Source organism: Delphinapterus leucas, chromosome 2 (assembly GCF_059928025.1).
Source record: "Delphinapterus leucas isolate spDelLeu-1000000601 "Yukka" chromosome 2, BTC_Dleu_Yukka2, whole genome shotgun sequence".
Lineage (NCBI taxonomy): Eukaryota > Metazoa > Chordata > Mammalia > Artiodactyla > Monodontidae > Delphinapterus > Delphinapterus leucas.
In genome coordinates this window covers 8679580-8696710 of record NC_143130.1, presented here as the reverse complement: position 1 = coordinate 8696710, position 17131 = coordinate 8679580, and the positions used below count along the sequence as shown (strand labels likewise).

Genomic DNA, 17131 nt, shown 5'->3' with positions numbered 1-17131 from the left:
AAGAACAAAGTTGGAAGGTGGACACCACCCAACTTCATGACTTACTATAAAACTACAGTAATCAAGACAGTGTGGTACTGGTGAAAGAATAGACAAATACATGAATGGAACAGAACAGAGAGCCCAGAAATAGACCCAGAGAGTCTTTGACAAAGGGGCAAAAGCAATTCAGTGGAGAAAGGATAGTATTTTCAACAAATGGTGCCAGCACAACTGAACATCCACATTCAAAAAGAAAAATAATAATAATAATCTAGTTGCAGACCTTATTACACCTTTCACAAAAACTAACTCAAGCCACAGACTGGGAATAAATCTTTACAAAACACAGATCTGAGAAAGAACTGGTATCAAAATATCCAAAGAACTCTTAAAATGCAACAATAAGAAAACAACCCAATTTTTTAAAGGTCAAAAGATAATGGATACCTCACCAAAGATGTAGAGTTGGCAAATAAACATATGAAAAGATGCTAAACCGCGTATGTCTTTAGGGGATTGCAAATTTCAACGATACCATCTCACACTTATTAGAATGGCTACAATTCAAAACAGTAACACCACCAAATGCTCGGGAGGATGTGGAACAACAGGAATTCTCATTCACTGCTGATGGAAATGCAGAATGGTACTTTGGAAGACAGATTGGCAATTTGTTGCAAAACTAAGCACACAATCCTTGGAATTTACCCAAATGTATTGAAGACTTACATCCATACAAAACCTGCACATGGATGTTCATAATAGCTTTACTCATAACTGCCAAAACTTGGAAGCAACCAAGATGTCCTTCAACAGATAAATGGATAATCAAACTATGGTGTACATCCATGTGATGGAATATTATTCAGTGCTAAAAAGAAATAAGCTATCAAACCACACACACAAAAAAACCATGCAGAAACCTTAAATGCATATTGCTAAGTGAAAGAAACCAATCCGAAAAGACTACACATTGTATGACTTGAACTGTATAATGCTCTGGAAAAAGCAAAACTACGGAGACAGTAAAGAAGGTCAGTGGTTGCCAGAGGTTTGGTGGAGGGAGGGATGAGGGGTTAAGAGCACAGAAGATTTTTAGGGCAGTGAAACTATTCTGCATGATACTGTAATGGTGGATACCTCTGTCAAAACCTATTGAATGTGTAACAAAGAGTGAACCCTAATGTAAACTATAGACTTTAGTTAATAATGTATCAATATTGGCTCATCAATTGTAACAAAAAGTCCCATACTAATGCAAGATGTTAATAATAAAATTGTGTGTATGCCAAAGAAAACATACAGATGGCCAAGGGGCACATGAAAAGATGCTCAACATCACTAATTATTAGAGAAATGCAAATCAAAACTACAATGAGGTATCACCCCACACCAGTCAGAATGGCCATTATCAAAAAATCTAGAAACAAAAATGCTGGAAAGTGTGTGGTGAAAAAGGGAACCCTCCTACACTGTTGGTGGGAATGTAAATTGGTACAGCCACTATGGAGAACAGTATGAAGGTTCCTTTAAAAACTAAAAACAGAACTACCATATGACCCAGCAATCCCACTACTGGGCATATACCCTGAGAAAACCATAATTCAGAAAGAGACATGTGCGACTTCCCTGGTGGCGCAGTGGTTAAGAATCTGCCTGCCAATGCAGGGGACATGGGATTGAGCCCTGGTCTGGGAAGATCCCACATGCCGCAGAGCAACTAAGCCCATGCGCCGCAACTACTGAGCCTGCACTCTAGAGCCTGCAAGCCATAACTACTGAAGCCCGTGCTCCTAGAGCCTGTGCTCTGCAACAAGAGAAGCCCCTGCTTGCTGAAACTAGAGAAAGCTCGCACACAGCAACGAAGACCCAACGGAGCCAAAAAATAAATAAATTTTAAAAAAGAGAGACGTACCACAATGTCCACTGCAGCACTATTTACAAGAGCCAGGACATGGAACCAACCTAAATGTCCATCGACAGGTGAATGGATAAAGAAGATGTGGTGTATATATACAATGGAATATTACTCAGCCATAAAAAGAAACGAAACTGAGTTATCTGTAGTGAGGTGGATGGACCTAGAGTCTGTCATACAGAGTGAAGTAAGTCAGAAAGAGAAAAACAAATATATGCTAACACATATGTATGGAATCTCAAAAAAAAAAAAAAGGTACTGATGAACCTAGGGGCAGGACAGGAATAAAGACGCAGATGTAGAGAATGAACTTGAGGACACGGGGAGGGGGAAGCTGGGACGAAGTGAGAGAGTGGCACGGACATATATACACTAGAGAATGTAAAACAGATAGCTAGTGGGAAGCAGCTGCATAGCACAGGGAGATCAGCTCGGTGCTTTGTGTCCACCTAGAGGGGTAGGATAGGGAGGGAGGGAGGAGATATGGGGATATATGTATGTATGCATATGGCTGATTCACTTTGTTGTACAACAGAAACTAACACAGTACTGTGAAGCAATTATACTCCAATAAAGATCTACTAAAAAAAATTGTGTGTGTGGAAGGGGCTATATGGGAACTCTGTTCTTTCCACACAATTTTTCTGTAATCCTAAAATTGCTCTAAAAAAATAAAGTCTATTATTTTCTTTAAAAATGAAAAAAAAACCTTTTAACTATATATAAGATTATTTAATATGAACACATATAAAATTGTTCACATTAAATCATAAAATCAAGGTTATGGTGAAAATTGACCAACAATTTCATTTGACCCATGATGAAAGGGCTAAGTTGGAATTGCTTTTAATGAAATATCAGATTTATTATGCGATCATTAATTCAATGGAAGAAAGCTGATAGAACAGCTAGTTGCAGCTTTGAAGTGTAATAGGAATCAAGTATATGGACCAATATTCAAATGTTTTAGTGAAAGGACAGGTACCAAAACTGCTTTGCTATGAAAGCAAAAAGTAGAAATAATTTTACCATCTTCTTTGGTATCCTTTGACTTACAGAGTTCGTCAGTTTAAAAATTATTGAAATAACATTATGTTCTCTTTGTGAAGATATTGGTCATCACTGAGTATTGCAAGTGTTCTTTTTTTCTAGGTAATTGCAAAGATATGAAGTATAATACAAAAAAATATTGGCTTAGGAACTCTCAGTAAGCTGATAGGTTTATGAAGCAATTTTGTCCTTTAAACACATGGAGCCATAATCACAGGTAAAATTTATTCTGCATGCATAGAGTATATATTGTAGTTATTAACTCAGCAAAACCAAGGAAGAAATGTGTTGAGCATTCTCATGAATTAATTAAAACCAGCAAGGCTAGAGTTTTTTTTATTGGCTTCTCTTTGCAAAGCATCAGTTGAGATGGAGGAACATACCCTGTTGCTTGAAGTAACCTCTAGATTGTTTGAAAAGCAATAGACATTTATTTGGGCAACAAAGACAATATTCTGTTAGGAAAATTAAGGAGGCTGGGTTTTCCTTTCTCAGGAGGGCCATTCATCTTCAAGTAGAGCACTGCCTCTGAGGAAGGATGACAGTTTTCTCAGTAAAGCGTTTTTGTTCAGTTAGTTGGGCAAATTCAAGTTTGGGATAAGACTCTAGAGAATTCTGTGCCATAAAGCATGAGATGTGAAGGCAGATGTCTACAGGGAGGTGGTGTGGGTGCTTTGGAAACCGGCTGTTAATTCCAACAGAAGATCTGATTTTCTGATTTTTTTTTTTTTTTTGCGGTACGCGGGCCTCTCACTGTTGTGGCCTCTCCCGTTGCGAAGCACAGGCTCCGGACGCGCAGGCTCAGCGGCCATGGCTCACGGGCCCAGCCGCTCCGCGGCATGTGGGATCTTCCCGGACCAGGGCACGAGCCCGTGTCCCCTGTATCGGCAGGCGGACTCTCAACCACTGCGCCACCAGGGAAGCCCTGATTTTCTGATTTTGAATAGCATTGTTTCCTGCTGGGCCGAAAGGTGGAAGCATCGATTTAATCGTCTGGTGCATTAACCTTGGAAACATACTCAAAGATATTCTGCTTCTACAATCTCTACTTTAGAGAACTCAACTGCACTCACTAAGCCTACACTGCAGCCCTGATATGTCCCCTTGGCTTGGGTCACATATCTAAAGGTAGCGCTGAAATCTCCCCACCATCGCCTCAGGCTGAACTCACATCTCTACCCTGTCCAAAGCCAAGCTCCTCCTCTGTAAGTCAGCCGTCTCTCAGCTGTTGCCAACCTGGCCATCGTCCTCTCCTTTTCCTGCCAAAGGTAACTTTCCTCTGGTCAGTTACCAAAGCAGATAAGTTTCCCTCGTAAAGTGCTTCCAATTCGTCCCTTCCCTTCAGCTCTCACAGTCTGGGACTATCACGATCTATCAAGCTTCTTTGTCTTCAATTTCTGGTGTATCCAGTTCCCGAGCACCTATCTTTTGAATTTTCTTTCTTTTTGGCCGCGCTGTGCGGCTTGCAGGATCTTAGTTCCCTGACCAGGGATTGAACCTGGGGCCACGGCAGAGAAAGCACCAAGTCCTAACCACTGGGCCGCCAGGGAATTCTCCTGAGCACCTATCTTTGTTAGCTTAATCGTCCTAAGCATTGCCTTATAAAGTAGTAAGAATAAAAGTTATTACACTTTTAATGCTTACATGTGCTGGGCGCACTCTGCATGTTTTCAAGTTTTTCTCATGAATCCTCACAATACCCTATGAAATAACTATGACTGTCCTTGTTTTGCACATGAGTAAGTTGAGGCTCAGAGAGGTTAAGTAACTTAGCCGAGGTTGCACAGTTAGCATGTGGCAATTAAAAATCATGCAGTCTTAACTGCATAGTCTGGGCATTTAGCCACACCTTTCTCTAACCATCTACATTCCTCCCCCACCTGCTCAAACAGGGTCTCTTTACCGCTTACAGAATATTCTTCATCTGCCACCCTATTGGTTTTACCTACATTTTAAAATGTTTCCACCTCATCTTTCTACCTTTTACCTCCTCATCAGCAAGACTGGTGCTCCCTGGTAGTCACCTTATATTATTTGTCTTTTATGCATAGATCACATCTCCCAAACTAGACTAAATGCCTACAATATGGACCTTGTATTTGTCCAAACATGTACACCTGAGGCACTAAGTGATTATGGCTGATAACCAGTGTGTGAAAAGGTACTGGAAATTCTCATTTGATCCTTCCTGAAACCCTCTAGTTATCGCTATTATCAGCACTTTACGGATGAAGAAATTGACCCCCCGCCCCGCCCCCGCCAAAGCTAAGTGCCTTGTTCAGGAGCAAATACCCTATTCGATTTTTTCTCTCTGTAAACATTTATTGTGTGCCAGGCACCAACAGCAAGAGAAAAGACAGAGGAAGAGCTAGGAAGATGAAAAAGACACGGTCCCCTTGTCTCCCGATGCTGACATTTTGGTGGGAAGAAGCAGAAAACAGTTATTCCCAACTCTGACGCAATTAAAGTCTACGGACCACGAACTCCTCCGCAAACAGTGGTTTCTACTGGGTCTAAGAATCTCATCTAGTCTTTCCTCCTCATTTTACAGACGGTGACGACGGTCAGAGAGAGGTAAAAGTGGACCAGATTTTTGGTTTGTTTTTCAGTCCCATTATCTCAACTGAACACGAGGTTGTAAAATAACCAACCGAGCGAAATTATCAACCAGCCTGTTCAGACCTCTATACAGTCAACCCAGCCACAGGCAATCTGTGAGGGCAGGGGGAAGGTCTGCAGTGGGTTCCGCGGTTTGAGCCTCAATGTGCAGGCTTCTCTGCGTCAAGCGTAAGAGAAAACGAGGCTCAGAACTGGATGACACGCTTAGTGCCGGAAAGTGTCAGGAACTAACTAACTTCTGACCTCGTATGAACATACCGTACAGGGACAGTTCTACTTCCCGGCGCCTGTGGGGACGCTAGAACACTTACCGGAGGAAGCCAGGGCTGCACCGACCGGAAGTTCCCTTGCCCCCAACAAAGAGGGCGCCGGTCACGTGAGCCAATCAGATTGCTCTACGCAAGGGTCACCTTCTTCCCGCCCCCCCGCGGTCGTTTCCGCCAAGACCTCTGAAGTAGCCAATCAGTGCAGCCCCGAGCCGGCGTGCGTCTGACGTCAGAGGCGTGGGGGCGGAGTCGAGTTGGAATTTTGGCGGTCTGGCTGTAGAAAGGGAAGGAGTGCGGAGCCGGTTAAGGTGCGGGTCTGCGACTGTTGAGGGGCAGGGTGAGGGACTGCCCGCGCGCGTCTGTGGGAGAGTTTAGCGAGCTCCGAGGGCGGGAGGCGCGGAGTCCGGGGGCGCTCAGGTGGGCGAGACTGGAATTGGGCGAGCGCGGGGGTGACCTGGGCCGAGCGCGGGGCCGGGCGCGGGGGTGGGCGCTGAGTGCTGAGCGGCGGAGGTTCCGGGGCTGGGGGATTGCGGGCAGTTCCGAAATGCACCGAGAGGTGCCAGGTGTTCGGCCGTCCAGGCTATTTAAGGGTCCAGATTCTTCTTTTTAAAGGTAACCTTTTAAGACGCTTGCTAAACGCGTGCCGTCTGTACTGTATCTTATTCATTCATTCATTTGTTCAAATTGATGATTTGCTAATAGCTACTGAATGCGTCACCCATCACTTCAGCCTTCGTGAAGTTTACACTTAAAAGTGGCTAACAGGTAACAGACAGGTACACCATAGTGGAATGTGCAATAAAGTCGTGAAAAGGAGGAGGTGAGAGGGTTCCAGGGGCCTGGTCAGATAGGGTGGTCTGGAAAGGCTTAGAAAAATGGAGAGTTAAGCAGAGACTGAGGGATGAGAAGGAACTAGGGGAGAGCTTTTCAAAGAACCTGAGGCCCCAAAGCACTTGTGTGTTCAAGAAGTTGAAAGCAGGCTAGTCTGGCTGGAGCATCCTCCGTGGGGGGGAGGGGGGCGGAGTGGTTTTAGAAGAAACTGAGGAAGTGGAAGTAGGTGGGAGAGAGAGTAGCCATTGCCTCGCAGGAACTTTTGTAAATTTTGTTCTAAGGGCAATGGAAAAACCATTAAAGAAATTTTATCAAGGGAATGCTGCCATCTGACTTAACGTTCCTAAAAGACTACTAAGGAAAGAAAAGATTACTGTAGCTTTTGTACAGAGGATAAATTACAGAGACAGGGAGACCAATACAGGAAGCTAACACGGTAGTCCAGGCAAAAGATTGATGGTGGCTTGGACTAGGCTTTTTGCCAGTGAAATTGGGGAGAAGTAAAAGATTTGAGCAATATACTGGAGATAGAACCCCTAGCACTTGTCGGATGGTCCTAGGTGTGAGGGCGAGGAAGGGTGCGTGGATTTTTTCGGGGGAAAACAGGATTGGTTATACAAATAAACAAGAACAGTTTGCTCCTACCTAGCCCTCAGGAAGCTTACAATCCCGCAGATTCCCCAGTAGACAACACAGTGCAGGGTCCGTAGAACCTGCATGATGGGTCCTTAGAAATGTTTGTTGAATAAGTGAAAAGAAAGCACCATAATTAATACTTGACATCGGACTTACCAAGGTCATATATATTATAGGGCCCATGTAAGTTAAGCAGTAGCCTAGAAAAATTTATATTTTCTTCTTGCAGTTCTAAAAACCATTTTAAATGAAAAAAGGAAAGTGCGCAGAATTATATGACTTTATCCTAATTGGCTATGCCAACTATTCCTCTGAGCTTTGCTAACTAGTACTGAATCGAAATCTTGATGTGACTAAGGCTGCAACTAAGTAGAACCACACAATAGGCTCTTATGGACAATGTAGACCTCAGGTGTGTTACAAGAAATAAAACATAATAGCCCTACTATTTAGACCAGCCTTCATAATACCTGTTCACAATTTGTCTCATCTGTGTAACCTAATATCAAACAAACTATACCTCAACCGAGTTTCTGTAACCATAGCTTGGAGACAAGAAAAGGAACTGCTTCCATACTAGGAGGCAGATGGTGGTGGGGTGAGAAATAGCCAGAGTCTGCATGAATTCTGAGCTCGAGCCCCTACAATTTGTAGGCTTCTGGGTTTGCTGGATACGCGTGCGATGTGAGAGAGAAGACTCAAGGGTGTCTTTTCTTATGTTCATTTCACGCAGCCAAGGTCCTGCATCTCCTGCCGTCTCCTGGGCACGTGACCCTGCCTCACAGCTCTCCATCTCCACTGTTCTCTTGCCAGCATGGATGGTGAGTCCTAGCCGTTTTCTCAGTTCCTCTTTGTTTCATGGAAAATCACTCTTGTGTTCATGGGCTTGTTGTTACTTATTCCACTTATAAAATAGTGGAAATCGCTGCCCTCCCCTCAAGCACTGTCTGTTTCGAAAGAAATCTCACTTCAGTCAGTGAATGTTATTTGTTTTAATCAGGTGAGATTTCTGTTCCTGACAGCACTGATTGTCTTTCATAATAACGGTAATTGACATGTACTTACAATATGCCAAGCACTGCTCGAAGATCTTACGTATACAGTTGGCCTTCCATATCTGCGGATTCAACCAACTGCACATAGAAAATATTCGAGAAAAAAAATCCAGAAAGTTCCAAAAAACAAAACCTGAATTTGCTGAGAGCCGGCAAGTATTTACATAGCATTTTCATTGTATTAGGTATTATAAATCACCTAGAGGTGATTTAAAGTGTACGGGAGGATGTTCATAGCTTATAGGCAAATACTACGCTATTTTATATAAGGGACTTGAGCATCTATGGATTTTGGTATCCATGCGGGATCCTGGAACACATGCCCTGTGGATACCAGAGATGACTGTATTAACTGATTTTACCCTCACAGCAACTATTTTATAGACAGGAAGACAGATGTCTGAGTGACTTGTCACAAGTGAAACTGTCAGAGGCAGGGATTTGAACCCAGGCAGCCCACGTCGGAGTTCACATTTGATATTGAAATCTGTTGAAATGGTTTTAGTCTAGCTCTGACTTAAATTCTTATAGTGCTTTTAAATTTTGTTCATCTTGCAGGGATGCGTGCAAAATATTTACCTAGCAAAGTGATGTTGCTCTAATTAGCAGAGCTTAGCCTGAGGGCAGCACAAAAATGATTGTGCTGGCTTTGAAGAGACCCTAGCAAGTAAAATGCATTATTTTTCTGGTTGTGTAATTTTGTTTATTATTTTTCAAAATTTTTATTGGGGTATAGTTGATGTATAGTGTTGTGTTAGTTTCAAGTGTACTCTGGCTGGTAATTTTAAAGCCCAAGTTTGTTACACTTTGCCTTTTAAAAAAATTAAAACCAAACGTTGAAATTCATCGCACTGTGATAATATGTGAGATTGATTGTACCATTGGTATAATGATAGTTTCCTATTTCTTAAAATCACCAAATTACCTACAGAGCCATTGATGTAATACAAAGTGTAACTTTTTGCTGTGAGGTGGTCATGAGAAGAAGTGGTGAATGGGTCCATGTTCTCTCAGAAATCACTGTATCTAAAAAAAGTCTCATTTGGTTGGCATGGCTTCACAATTTGGTCCAGTACAGACGAAATCAAAAAGTTTCCTGGTGCTGGGTGCTGTTGAACAACATCCATGTTTACTTGCTAGTAGAGAGAGCAAGATAATAAAAAAACAAGTAGGGAAATATCAGGTAGTTGGTAAGATGGGAGGCGCTGGAACGAGCTTGGATGCTGAGAGGAATGCGCCAGGAGACAGGGAAGAACCGGTGATGTGGGAGAGAGCTGGTGATTGTCACCCGAAGTCCTGGAGAAGCTGAAAGTAGTGGGTGGGAACCAGTGTCTAAATGGAGAAATGGGCCAGAAATAGGACCCGACACTTCATCTGTCGTCGCTGGAGGAAAAGCAGAGAATACAGGTTCAGGTTTGGTAGTGAAAGATGATGAAGTGATTGCTTCTATGTTTTTTCCTATAAAATACGAAACAAGATCAGTCAGCCAAGATTAAAGTGGGAGGAGAGGGCATCAGAGGTTTAAGGAGAAACGTGTGAAGGAGTTAGAGAACAGGGAAGCAAGTGTATCAGGGAAGTGTGAGGATTTTTAAGCAGTATTGACGGCCCGTTTGTTATTGGTGGGTGTATATTTAAAGTTAAACCAGTCATGGTGGTGGGTCTTTGTTCAGGAAAGTTCACCAGCTGCAGTGCAGGCAGGGACGTAGTGGCCTCTCGGATTTCATCAGGGTTAAGAACCATGAGGGCAAGAGAGACAAGCAGGGGAGTTAAGAAGCTTTAGAAGGCAGTGATTATAATGATAGAACATGGATCCAAAGTGAGGAGATGGGGTATGAGGGTGGTAAAAACACTGTAGGAGGGTCGATAGATTTGGACATCTTTTTTTTAACTTTTATTGGAGAGTAGTTGATTTATAATGTTGTTTAGTTTCAGGTGTACTGCAAAGTGAATCAGTTATACATATATTCACTCTTTTTATTTTTTTTTCTTAAGATTCTTTTCCCATATAGGCCATTACAGAATATTGAGTAGAGTTCCCTGTACTATACAGCAAGTTCTTATTAGTTATCTCTTTTATATATAGCAACGTGTATATGTCAGTCCCAATCTCCCAATTTATCCCTCCGCCCACCCCCATTATCCCTGGCAACCATAAGTTTGTTTTTTCCATCTGTAACTCTACTTCTGTTTTGTAAATAAGTTCATTTGTACCCTTGTTTTTTAGATTCCACATATAAGTGATATCATATGATATTTGTCTTTCTGTGTCTGATTTACTTCACTCAGTATGACAATCTCTAGGTCCATCCATGTTGCTGCAAATGGCATTGTTTTGTTCTTTTTTATTGCTGAGTAATATTCCATTGTATTGAATATATATATGTACCACATCTTCTTTATCCATTCCTCTGTTAATGGACATTTAGGTTGTTTCCATGTCCTGGCTATTGTAAATAGAGCTGCAATGAACATTGTGGTACATGACTCTTTTTGAATTATGGTTTTCTCAGGGTATATGCCCAGTAGTGGGATTGCTGGGTCATATGGTAGTTCTATTTGTAGTTTTTTAAGGAACCTCCATACTGTTCTCCACAGTGGCTGTATCAATTTACATTCCCACCAACAGTGCAAGAGGGTTCCCTTTTCTCCACACCCTCTCCAGCATTTATTGTTTGTAGATTTTTTGATGATGCCCATTCTGACTGGTGTGAGGTGATACCTCATTGTAGTTTTGATTTGAACATCTTTAAGTGCAGGAGATGGCGATGGGAGCACTAGAGTGAGTTGGCAGAAGGATAGGATGTGGGGTTCAGAGTGGGAAGCTTGAAATCAGGATCTCAGAGGTAGGCTGTACCTTTGCTGTGATGACACGGAATGACCTTGGGAGTAAGTGGCTAAGATGAGGGGAGGACAGGACCATTGAAGGTGAGGTCAGGAAACCGAGAGACGAAGGCATTGGCTGGATCATCCTTGTGCAGGTTGTAGTGACTGAGAATGGTGACAGCAGTAGAGATGGAGGGGAAGAGGGAGGCATCCAAAGGGAAATCAGTCGCTGACAGCAACCAGGAGGGGATCTTGATGAAAAAAATCTTCCGTCATGAACTGTGGCTTGAAGAAAGTTAAAAGGGGACTTCCCTGGTGGCGCAGTGGTTGAGAGTCCGCCTGCCGATGCAGGGGATGCGGGTTCATGCCCCGGTCCGGCCCGTGAGCCATGGCCGCTGAGCCTGCGCGTCCGGAGCCTGTGCTCCACAATGGGAGAGGCCACAACAGTGAGAGGCCCACGTACCGCAAAAAAAAAAAAAGAAAAGAAAAGAAAAGAGGTTCCAGAGTGAACAGGGATAAGCAAAGAAGACGTCAGAACTCTGGAGTTGACCGCCAGATATCTATTGCATGCTTAGTGCGTGCTAGACACTGTTCCAGCATTTGCAGTGTGGATGAGTAAAAAACTTCCACTCAAGAGGGTCACAGGGCAGCCAGATTTTTGTTGTAAGAGCCACTGAAGGTATAGGAAATGGGCTGGTAGTAGATTCTGTTGGGTCCAGAGAGCAGATCCCAGGAGTTTGGGAGCAAGGATGGTGGAAGATGGGGTCAGTATAACATGGAGAAGACAGATGATTTGGGGTGGTGACCGAGGTAAACTGGGATGGAAGGCATCACGGGATCAGCCCTGGTTCTCTCATGAAAAGATGGGTTCAAGGCCCAGAGTGTGGAGCCACTAGGCAACCTTTTTCACCTGTGGCTCCCAGTGGTGTGGGCCCAGGCCTCTTCCGCGGTGTGCTCTTTACAGCAGCTTGGAACGGGGGAGAGAGGAGGGCTTCTTGGCTCCGTTTGGGGGTGTGGTGATCTCAGCTGGCGCCTAGGGAGTCTCATGGGCTCTTCTCACTTGCTGCACCCTGCAGTCTTGGAGTCTTTGTTGACTAAGAAATTCAGACTAATTGTTAGGCAACCTCTGACTTTAAGCTTTAGACTCTTTCATCAGATTCTAGGCCTTGAGTTTGGCTATTGGCTCATTTCCTTCTGGTAAGGGAGCATAGAGCAGTGGAAAGGATATTGGTTTACTGATCTAGAGATCTCCATCCTAACCCAGGCTCCTGTGCTGACCTGTTTCACCATGTGATCCTGAACAGACCCTTAACCTCTCTAGGTTTCAGCCCCTGTCTTTCGAGGGAGGGGGTGCATCACATATTCTTAATGTTTTTGCTTTAAATGCCTCTGATTTTATAAAGGAATCATGCCCAAATAGGGGAAAAAATGAGCAAACAAAATAAACAGATAAATCAAGAAAGAAGAAATCCAACTGGCCAGTAAACATAAGCAGTTCTCTACCTCACCAGTAATCCTGGAAATGCCAATCAAAGCAGCAAGCTACCTATTCATCAGATTAGCAGAACATCTTAGATGATGTACCAGATGTTGGTGAGGCAGTAGGGAGAAACTCTCACAAATGTGCAGGAAGGTAGATAACGTGCTTGCAGCCTAGTTTGTAGTGGGAAAAAATTAGAACTAGCCCGTTTTTGGAAAATGGCCTTTATTGGAAAATGGGTGAGTAAAACGTGATACAGTCTTACCGTGGAATACTATACAGCAGTTGAAAGAAATAAACTACAACGATATTTTGATTTGGATCAATCTTACATGCAATGTTGAATGAAACCAGGATAGGAGTAACACGTACAGTGTGAAATAATCTATATAAATATTTTTAAAGCAACCGAATACTATGTTAATGAATACTTATATATTTATGTTAAAAGTATGAAGAATGGCCTCGAGTGATATAGCAAAATTATGACAGTGATTGCAATGGGGCCTGGAGCCAGCCAGTGGTAAGGAGTTGGGACAAGATTTGACGTGATAAACCTCTTAAACTTTTTGTTTCCCAATGATTTAATGTAAAAGCTAAAAGCAAACATGATAAAATGTTAATGATGGCTAATTCTGGGTGACAGGATATGAATACATTTAATATAATGCTTTGTAACTTTCTATAGTTTTTAAAAATTGCTCAGACGATTAAAAAGTGAGGGAATATATCCATCTAGAACCTAAATGTATACTTAGCGTGTTTTTCAGTTATTCCCTTGTGGGTTGAATTTCGTTTGCAGGAAGTGTCTGATTAGCTGAAGTAGCACAGGTAAACAGATCTAGCCCAGTGGCTGCGCACGGTGGTCACTAAGCAGATACTGGCTCCTGCTTTCTTAGCCCAGTGCCCTCCAAGAAGCACTTGGGGAGAGCAGAGGTAGAAACAAGAACAATACTTATACCAGGCAAAATGGTGAATCTGCTGAGTCATTTTAACTGCCTTATGAATGTTGAATGTTTTAACTCTGCTTGTCAAAGGCTGTTTTTCACAGGTAGGCTTTCTTTCTTTGCTTTTTCTTCTTTTTCCCATAGGGGAGGAGGATGATTTGTCTCTGCTGACCGCACTGCTGGAGGAGAATAAGTCGGCCTTGGACTGTAATTCAGAAGAGAGTCAGCCCTTGACCCAGCAAGATGGTGAACCTGATGCATTCGATGAGCTCTTTGATGCTGACGGTGATGGTGAATCTTACACAGAGGAGCCTGATGAGGGTGAAGTGGAAAAGGCTGAAGACCAAAAGGAGAATTTGGATGCTCTCTTTGGAGACGTGGATGACTTAGAAGATGAGGAAGAAGCTCCTACATCGCAATCAACGAACAACAGGGTCCTCCCTGTTCCTGCCCCCAGTCAAGGGAAAACTAATCAGGAATTGCAAGGTGCGCTACCACTTGCTTTCTCTAATTCCTTTACAGTAGCCCTGATGAAGACCGCCCATCTGACAGCTTTCCTCAAAATAGCTGCCGAGTCAGGGGTAGAGGTAAATGACTTTGCCAAGAACATTGTACGAGTTAGTGGAGCGAGCATTTAAAGCCAGCATCGGAGGGTACAGAGGCCCCCTTATATCGGGGTCAGCCAGGTGTGACTGATCCTTCGCAGAATGGCTCTAACATTTCTCACGCTCATTACAGAAAAATAATACTTCAGGATTTAGCAAAGGGAGCCAGGGACAAGACTACAAAGCAGCTACACATTTTACTTCAGCAGAAGACCATTTCTGAACACGCACATTGAGGACTGCCATTTCCTTATTCCTGGCATCTTTCTTATATATTTTTAAATTACAGTAAAATTCTCCTCTAATCAATGGGCTATTTCTTCTAATACAGGAGCCAGCATTTATTATATTAATTATGGTACTTGATTTACGAAATAAATATAATCATTTCTTGACTCTTAAGAGCCTGTCAACCATGGACATGTATCTGTGATTATCTGTCAGTAGTACAAATTCATAACCAGCTTTGGTATTAGAGATTTGATTACTGGAAATAATCATGTTTCTTTCTCTGAGGGGACCCCTTCGAAGTGCAAAAGTTAATTGTGAGTTTTCGGTATGTGATTCTATTGTGGGTCTCAAGGTTGTGGAGGTGATGGGTGGACATCAAAAATCATTTCAGCACTTTCATCATGTATAATATTTCCTCTGGTCTGGTTCTTAAATCAATATATTTTTCTTCCCTAGATGAATTAAGGAAGTTGCAAGAGCAAATGAAGTCCTTACAAGAACAGCTGAAACTAGCTACAATTAAACAGCCTGCAAGTCCAGCCCGTCTGCATAAAACCCCAGGTAATCAGACTAATTCTAAGGATAGTATGCATTTCTCTTACGAAGAAATTATAACATTACTTCTGCATCCAACTCCTGGTAAAACGGTTTTTGAGCCCCTTTCTAAATTTTCTTTACTAATTTCTTTTACTTTTAATCAAGTAGATAAGTCTCCACGTCCCCCTCTTAAGGAGAAGAAAGTTCAGAGAATTCAGGAGTCGTCGCGCTTTTCTGCAGAGCTTGACGTCCCTACTCTACCAAAACCCAAGCGGGTGGCTCGGACACCAAAAGTTTCACCTGCAGGTGTAGTACTTGAGGCCTCCCTGGCTTCTCACTGCTTGAGTTCTGTTTGCAATATATTTTGGCAACGTCGTGTATGTGTGTGTGTGTTTTGGTGTATCTTACCTGCCCATTGAGAAAAGTAAGTTTCCTGGGAATGGAAACCATATGCTATACTTCCTAATCTTTCTCTTCATCTCAAAGTGCTTAGAAAATCCTTAGGTAGAGAATAGATATTTAACTAAACGCTTAGTGGATTCAATATTTTTTTAGCTCTCATAGCCCTGTAGTTGACTTGAATTATAGTCAAGTATAACCACTGGGCTGAGTTCTTATGCCAGCAATCTAGAGATTTAATCTTCAGACTGTGAGACTGATCCCCTTATAAAATGATCAAGTTTTATTTGAAGCCAGGTTGTTTCAAACTAGAAGGTCCATTCTTTAGAAAAGGCTTTTTTGCCAGGAGTATAGAATGGTACTCAAAATCCTATTTCAGCACGTACATATATACACACAAAATAAAATGAAAAAGATTTATAAGCTCTATGTATTGGTTTTGTTGTACTGCCTTTTTGCCCAAAGTGATTATTCTTTGGACGGTCTAAGACAAAATGGTCTGGAGATAACATAGTTTAGAGTAAGCAACATTTTATTGATCACACATGTTCAGAGAGGCCCTTTTCATTACAATATGATATATATGGCTCAATAGGACAGAATAGCTGTAGGCTCCTAGTGTTCGTATTTATTTGACAACAAATTATATATTCCATGTATCCACTTATTAATAGTGTTTATCCCCTTAGGACCTTTGGTATATTACTAAGCTGTTTTATTAGGCAATGTCCAAAGTTGGGTTTTGAAGGGATGGGTCAAGGGCATGGTTTCTGGAGATTCTAAAGTTCTAGGGTTGTCCTGGCCCCTGGCTTGCGAGAAGTGATCCAAAGTCGCTTTGAAGGTAAACAACAATCTTACTTAAGAGAGAGAGAGACTTTATTAAGGAGAGTACCCAAGCTTTCTGACCCTCAGGAGCATTATCAAATGCTTCTAAAATATGAAAAGTAACCATGTCAGAATACCCTGGGCCCCCTAATTACGCCACCCCCCAAGTAATATGGGATTGAAATGAAATGAAACAAGAGATAAGAAAACAAAGGAGCTAACTTTGGATGTTTTTCAGGTAGAATTTGACCCTGTGCATACATCTCCACTAATTACTGATTTCTGTAGGAGGTCTCTACCTCCCTTGTGGAATCTTCTGCAGTGCTCTGTATATGGTGAATACTCAGTAAATGGCTTTGCCCAGAGGAACGGTGTTTTAGAGCAGCACTGCTGCAGCAGCCACTGGCTACATGTGGCTAAGTAGATTAAATTAGGCATCATTTCCTTAGCTACACCAGTCAGTTTCAAGTGGGCAGTGTCCACCTGTGGCTGGTGGCCGCCACGCTGGACATCGGCGCTATAAAACATTTTCATGCGCAGCCAGCTCTTTGGACCACACGGAGATCTGGGGGTAGCACAGAAATGGTCCTGTGGGCTTGCTTTGTTCTCTCAAGATTTGGTTATTGCATATGTTGATTAAAAAAAGAAACAATTCCATTTAATGTTTAGTTATCAGTGTGGTTTTCTTTTTAATTTTTATGTTCATTTTTTAGAGCCCCAAAGCTCATCTTTCAGGATGACAAGTGCACCCTCCCAACCACTCCGAACAACTCCTGGGAACAAGCCTGGTGGGATGACGAGGGATCAGAGTGCAGGGACCCCCAGGAGCTCTGGGGAAACAACTCAGACAGTCTCCGTGGAAGCCTTCTCCGGCCTGAGGCTCAGGTCAGTAACTGTAACGGGCCTCTCACTCTGCTCATAGGCCCC

At 42.6% G+C, this 17131-nt stretch overlaps 1 protein-coding gene across 4 annotated transcripts in view; it reads left to right on the top strand.

Moving 5' to 3' along the window:
- The first annotated feature begins 6090 nt into the window (after positions 1–6090).
- Positions 6091–17131, top strand: part of MCM10 (minichromosome maintenance 10 replication initiation factor) — a 42267-nt gene continuing 31226 nt past the window's right edge. For 2 of the 4 annotated variants that reach the window (XM_089906391.1, XM_089906390.1), the window contains exons 1-6: positions 6091–6143; positions 8036–8123; positions 13752–14093; positions 14900–15004; positions 15146–15286; positions 16918–17089. In XM_089906391.1, the coding sequence (XP_089762517.1) occupies positions 8117–8123; positions 13752–14093; positions 14900–15004; positions 15146–15286; positions 16918–17089 (767 nt within the window). In that variant the 5' untranslated portion in view covers positions 6091–6143; positions 8036–8116. Of the gene's footprint in view, positions 6144–6171; positions 8124–13751; positions 14094–14899; positions 15005–15145; positions 15287–16917; positions 17090–17131 lie in introns of those variants that run through there. The other 2 variants (XM_089906392.1, XM_030761789.2) reach the window with 2 other exon arrangements.